This window comes from Centroberyx affinis, unplaced genomic scaffold (genome assembly GCF_046629955.1).
Source record: "Centroberyx affinis isolate AG114_WGS23_722 - 3 ecotype Tasmania unplaced genomic scaffold, CSIRO-AGI_Caff_v1 ptg008583l_1, whole genome shotgun sequence".
Classification (NCBI taxonomy): Eukaryota; Metazoa; Chordata; class Actinopteri; order Beryciformes; family Berycidae; genus Centroberyx; species Centroberyx affinis.
This window is the reverse complement of record NW_027284245.1, coordinates 1-6,851: the sequence shown is the minus strand read 5'-3', so window position 1 is coordinate 6,851 and position 6,851 is coordinate 1. Positions and strand designations below refer to the sequence as shown.

The 6,851-nt window shown below is 47.6% G+C and overlaps 2 protein-coding genes across 2 annotated transcripts; one reads left to right on the top strand and one right to left on the bottom strand.

Moving 5' to 3' along the window:
• Window positions 1–354: 354 nt before the first annotated feature.
• Window positions 355–6,758, bottom strand: LOC139640193 (polyamine deacetylase HDAC10-like; the record flags this gene model as incomplete). The annotated part of the gene is made up of 6 exons (XM_071514367.1): window positions 6,693–6,758; window positions 6,209–6,335; window positions 3,838–3,903; window positions 863–922; window positions 590–679; window positions 355–461 (listed from the first exon to the last, which is right to left on the bottom strand). Coding segments are annotated over exons 3-6 (317 nt in total), but the record flags the coding sequence as incomplete, so codon positions are not given.
• LOC139640194 (uncharacterized) lies at window positions 4,650–6,154 on the top strand. The gene is made up of 3 exons (XM_071514368.1): window positions 4,650–4,668; window positions 4,943–6,009; window positions 6,143–6,154. Exons 1-3 carry the CDS (start codon window positions 4,650–4,652, stop codon window positions 6,152–6,154), a joined length of 1,098 nt encoding a protein of 365 aa, XP_071370469.1.
• Window positions 6,759–6,851: the final 93 nt, after the last annotated feature.

Genomic DNA, 6,851 nt, shown 5'->3' with positions numbered 1-6,851 from the left:
TGCTGTGGCCTCGCTGTGGATGAAGGGAAGGATGAAGAGTAAAGCAAGCTTCTCTTCCTCCTCCTCTTCTTCCTCTAGCCACCGATCAGCTGGCTAACTGCTGCCTGCCTGATGGACCCATGGTGAACCAAATGTTCCTCTGAGCATTATATTTCATGTTGGTATTGTGATAGACCGGGGATGTTAGTTAATGCTTATTAAGCATTAACTAACCCTTAACTTAGTAACTCTTATTGTAAAGTGTTACTGAATAGTTTATATGCACTGTGTGTAATATCCATAGTGAGTGAAATACTGAGTACAAAAACCAGCCCCCCCCCCCCCACACACACACACACACATACACAGTGTTACCTGTGGGAGGGGGTGGTGGGGGGGGTCAGAGGGGGGCAGGCGTGTCCCAGTAGAGACCGGATACAGGCTGCAGCGCCCTCTGCTGTCGACTGCAGGTTGTAACCTCCCTGTCCACACACACACACACACACACACACACACACACACACACACACACACACACAGCATATCAGTATGATGAAGCAGACCAGGTGTGTCACATGGTGTCTGGTGTGTTTGGGGTCACAGGTTTTACCTCCAGAGCGAGGACCAGCCGTCCCTCTGCCAGACTCATCAGCATGTGGGTCAGGACAGAGAAACACTGAGGACTGACACACATCTCCCCCTGCACACACACACACAGACACACACACACACACAGACACACACACACACACACACACACACACACACACACACACACACAGACAATTCCTAAAAGTTAGTAAAACAAGTAAAAAACTTCACTAATACTAAATATAATAATTTCACAGACCATTATAGTTATAATGAGGTTTTTTTTTTTTACCTTTGGATCTCCGACTGCAGCGTCAAATCCAGCAGCAACCAGGACCAGCTGAGGCTGAAACTACACACACACACACACACACACACACACACACACACACACACACACACACACACACACACACACACACACACACACACACACACACACACACACACACACACACACACACACACACACACACACACACACGGTGGGTGATATGACGATGTTAAAATGATCTTCCTTCTTGAAGCCTAAAGCAGTGGTTCTCAACCTTTTTCATATCATGGACCCTAATTCAGTCCACATTAGGGCCCCGGACCCCCATTTGATGAGATTTTGTCTCTCTGACCCAAATCTGAGAATATTTCTTATTGTCAGATATGATTTTGTATAGAACTCCATGACTGTCTGTACTGTAGGCAGAGAGACACTATGATCAGAACAGAACAGTCTTTCTAAAATGACAAAATAATGAAGTTCAACAATTCATCAATTTGCTGGGGACCCCCTGGAACGCCCTCAAGGACCCCTGGTGGTCCCCGGACCCCACGTTGAGAACCACTGGCCTAAAGGACCGGCCTCCATTCACTGCAGTTATTTGTCAGACAGCTCCTCCAGCAGCGAGTCTGGAGAACTGCTGCTGAGTTACATGAAGAAACAAAAACTCATCTGGTTTTGTCCTGGCATGAGGATGAGGAGACAATGACCTGATTTTAATTTCCAGGTGAACTATCCCTTTAAAGTTGAGAAAAAGACTCAGTGGGAACAACAAGGAGAACTTCACAGAGCTGAGGTCTGTGAGATGAACCTGCTCAGACCGTCTGGAGACCAGCAGGGTCAGACATAAAATGAACACTGTGTTTTTTTATATGAATAACACACTCTGTCCTCTGTTCTCTGTTCTCTGTCCTTCTGTTCTCTGTTCTCTGTTCTCTGTCCTTCTGTCCTTTGTTCTCAGAGTAGAGTCTTTTTTCCTCTACATACCATGGTGAGGTCATCAGTGCATGTGAGCGTGCACGTGTGCTATATCTGGTTATGACATGATGCTGAGTGTTCTCACAGGTGAATGAGAGTTTATGCTGTTCATACGTGTGTTTCTGTGTGTCCCATGTTAGGTGAGGTTTTTGGCTTTGAGTCAAGAATAGAGGTCTTCACGGGTCTACCCGGACCCTAGGACCCGAGACCCGACCCGGGACCCGTACGGGTTCGGGTCCACGTTTTATTACGGTCAATCGGGTCCGGGTCGGGTCCCGTTCTATTACTGCGGGTCCCGGGTCTGTTTATCATTATGTGTAAAACCCGAGTGGATCAGAGAAGATCTGTGATCAGCTCTGATCACGTGACTGAGGGGAAAAATAAGATATAAACTATTGTTTTAATCCTCCATTTAACATGTGATTTAATTTCCTTGTCACTCAGCCTGTTGTAGCTGCTCAGCTGCTGGATTCATGATGGAGTCTCACTGCCATCTACTGGACAAACTGTAGAACGGCACTTGGCAAGTCTTTCTGTTATTTTAATCTCCTTTTATTAGGCACCATATGTTGTATCCCACATGATAAACGTTTTTAGCAGTAGAACGGCATTTTCAGCAGCAATTTTAATTACCGGGTTTGTCGGGTCTCTCTCCTCTCGGACATGCACCGGGTCGGGTCTGTAATATCTCGGGCAAAAACGGGTCGGTATATATATATTTTTAAAAATTATCGGGTCCAATCGGATCTCGGAACGAATTTCCCGGGTCCATTAGGGTTCAGGTCCGTCATTTTGGACAAGAAATCTGAACTGTGGGTTTGGCTTCATGCAGAGATTCACTCAGGTCTATATCAGTGAATCCTCTCCACTCCTGTCTGTCACTTCTCTGTTGCTTGTCTGGACTCTGAACTGAACCATGCAGGTCTGAATAAAGAATCCAGAAGACTCTGGAACCTTTGCTCATTCAATCTGACCCACAAGGGTGAAGCTTATTTTTCCCCTACAGACAGGAACAGAACAGACAGGAACAGACAGGTACAGACAGGAACAGACAGGTACAGACAGGAACAGAACAGACAGGAACAGACAGGAACAGAACAGACAGGAACAGAACAGACAGGAACAGACAGGAACAGACAGGAACAGACAGGCACAGACAGGCACAGACAGGTACAGAACAGACAGGAACAGACAGGAACAGACAGGCACAGAACAGACAGGAACAGAACAGACAGGAACAGACAGGAACAGACAGGTACAGACAGGCACAGACAGGTACAGACAGGAACAGAACAGACAGGAACAGACAGGAACAGACAGGAACAGACAGGTACAGACAGGAACAGAACAGACAGGAACAGAACAGACAGGAACAGAACAGACAGGAACAGACAGGAACAGACAGGTACAGACAGGCACAGACAGGTACAGACAGGAACAGAACAGACAGGAACAGACAGGAACAGAACAGACAGGAACAGACAGGAACAGACAGGAACAGACAGGCACAGACAGGCACAGACAGGTACAGAACAGACAGGAACAGACAGGAACAGACAGGCACAGACAGGCACAGACAGGTACAGAACAGACAGGAACAGACAGGAACAGAACAGACAGGAACAGAACAGACAGGAACAGAACAGACAGGAACAGAACAGACAGGAACAGAACAGACAGGAACAGAACAGACAGGAACAGAACAGACAGGAACAGACAGGAACAGAACAGACAGGAACAGAACAGACAGGAACAGACAGGAACAGACAGGAACAGAACAGACAGGTACAGACAGGAACAGACAGGCACAGACCGCTTCACTCCCCACACACACACCTGCTGTTCCATTCATTCAAATATTAACTCACACATTTGTAAATCTTTTCTGGGAATTCAAATGTAAAAACCAGCTGTGTGAATATTGAGAGAGAGTAACTTCTGTGTGAGTGTGTGTGTGTGTGTGTGTGTGTGTGTGTGTGTGTGTGTGTGTGTGTGTGTGTGTGTGTGTGTGTTACCTCATAGGCTAGAGGCAGCAGCAGTTGTTGGAAAGCTGCGATGTAATCTGCATCCGTCATCCCAGTCTGGAGAACAGAGAGAACAGAGAGAGAGAACAGAGAGAGAGAACAGAGAGAGAACAGAGAGAGAACAGAGAGAGAGAACAGAGAGAGAACAGAGAGAGAACAGAGAGAACAGAGAGAGAACAGAGAGAGAGAACAGAGAGAACAGAGAGAACAGAGAGAGAACAGAGAGAGAAAAGAGAGAGAACAGAGAGAACAGAGAGAGAACAGAGAGAGAACAGAGAGAACAGAGAGAGAACAGAGAGAGAGAACAGAGAGAGAACAGAGAGAACAGAGAGAGAACAGAGAGAGAGAACAGAGAGAGAAAAGAGAGAGAACAGAGAGAACAGAGAGAGAACAGAGAGAAAAGAGAGAACAGAGAGAACAGAGAGAGAACAGAGAGAGAACAGAGAGAGAACAGAGAGAACAGAGAGAGAACAGAGAGAGAACAGAGAGAGAACAGAGAGAACAGAGAGAGAACAGAGAGAGAACAGAGAGAGAGAACAGAGAGAGAACAGAGAGAGAGAACAGAGAGAGAACAGAGAGAAAAGAAAGAGAACAGTCTGTTTTTATCTTCCAGTCATTTTTCTGACTCTACACTGAGCAGCAGAATCAGCTTCATCTCCTACATCAGCAACACAAGACTCCTATACTGAGGAGGTCAGAGGTCACAGGTCAGAGGTCACAGGTCAGAGGTCAGAGGTCACAGGTCAGAGGTCACAGGTCAGAGGTCACAGCAGACAGAAGACAGGTGGAACTAAGATTCCTAGATGATCCTGATGATCTCAGGTGGGCGAAACAGACAGAAGTTTGTATCACATTATAACAGGTAGATGGTATAGATGGAGGTGTATAAGGAAGTGTGGGAGGAGGTGTAGGAGGAGGTATGGGAGGAGGTGTAGAAGGAATAGAAGGAGGTATAGAAGGTGTAGAAGGAGGTATAGAAGGACATACAGAGGTACAGAAGGAGGTATAGGAGGAAATATAAAAGGAGGTATAGGAAGAGGTACAGATAGAGGTGTAGATAGAGGTATAGAAGGAAGTGTAGAAGGAGGTAGAGGAGGTATAGGAGGAGGTATGGGAGGACGTACAGAAGGAGGTATAGGAGGAATAGATGGAGGTACAGAAGGTATAGAAGGAGGTATAAAAGGAGGTATAGAAGGTGCAGGAGGTATGGAAGGAGGAATAGAAGGAGGTATAGAAGGTATAGGATGTATAGAAGGAGGTATAAGAGGAGGTATAGAAGGAGGTATAGAAGGTGCAGGAGGTATAGAATGGGGTATAGATGGAGGTATAGAAGAAGGTGTAGAAGGTGCAGGAGGTATAGAATGGGGTATAGAAGGAGGTATAGAAGGAGGTGTAGAAGGTGCAGGAGGTATAGAAGGTGCAGGAGGTATGGAAGGAGGAATAGAAGGAGGTATAGAAGGTATAGGATGTATAGAAGGAGGTATAAGAGGAGGTATAGAAGGAGGTATAGAAGGTGCAGGAGGTATAGAATGGGGTATAGAAGGAGGTATAGAAGGAGGTGTAGAAGGTGCAGGAGGTATAGAATGGGGTATAGAAGGAGGTGTAGAAGGTGCAGGAGGTATAGAGGGAGGTGTAGTAGGAGGTATAGAGGGAGGTGTAGAAGGAGGTGTAGGAGGAGGTGTAGAAGGAGGTGTAGCAGGAGGTGTAGAGGGAAGTGTAGGAGGAGGTGTAGAGGGAGGTGTAGGAGGGGGTGTAGAAGGAGGTGTAGCAGGAGGTGTAGAAGGAGGTATAGAAGGAGGTATAGACAGAGGTGTAGCAGGAGGTATAGAGGGAGGTGTAGGAGGAGGTATAGAGGGAGGTGTAGGAGGAGGTATAGAGGGAGGTACAGAGGGAGGTGTAGCAGGAGGTATAGAGGGAGGTGTAGCAGGAGGTATAGAGGGAGGTGTAGCAGGAAGTATAGGAGGAGGTATAGCAGGAGGTGTAGAAGGAGGTATAGAAGGAGGTGTGGCAGGAGGTGTAGAGGGAGGTGTAGGAGGAGGTATAGAGGGAGGTGTAGCAGGAGGTATAGAAGGAGGTATAGAAGGAGGTGTAGCAGGAGATGTAGAGGGAGGTGTAGGAGGAGGTATAGAGGGAGGTGTAGGAGGAGGTATAGAAGGAGGTATAGTAGGAGGTATAGAGGGAGGTGTAGGAGGAGGTATAGAGGGAGGTATAGTAGGAGGTATAGAGGGAGGTGTAGAAGGAGGTATAGAGGGAGGTGTAGCAGGAGGTATAGAAGGAGGTGTAGGAAGAGGTGTAGAGGGAGGTGTAGGAGGAGGTGTAGGAGGAGGTGCAGCAGGAGGTGCAGCAGGAGGCGCAGCAGCACCTGGTCCCATGGCAGGTTGCAGGTGAATCCTTCTCCTCGGCCGCCTCCCACTTCCTGTCTGTCTGACTCAGAGAGGTGAGGCCAGAAAGAGCCTCCTTCATACCTGTGGAGAGAGACATACAGCACACTGGGAGAGAGACAGGGAGAGAGAGAGAGAGACAGGCAGAGAGAGAGAGAGAGAGAGGGAGAGACAGGGAGAGAGAGAGAGAAAGACAGGCAGGGAGAGAGACAGGGAGAGAGAGAGACAGGCAGAGAGACAGGCAGAGAGAGAGAGAGGCAGAGAGAGAGAGAGAGACAGGGAGAGAGAGAGAGAGAGACAGGCAGAGAGAGAGACAGGGAGACAGTTATAAACACATCTAGTTAGGGCAGTTCTAATGTGTCAGTATGGATGAAGAGAAGAGAAAGAGGATGAAGAGGGAGAGGAGGAACAGGGAGAGAAGGAGGAAGAGGAGGAGGAGGAGGAAGAGGAGGAGCTGAAGAGTACCTGGGGTCGTCCTGGAACAGGTACTGGATGCCCTGACCGTGATGAACATCCCAGTCTACTATTAACACCCTGACACACACACACACACACACACACACACACACACACACACACACATTTCATTATTAGAATACAACAGCAGTTTCCTCAGTAAAGATG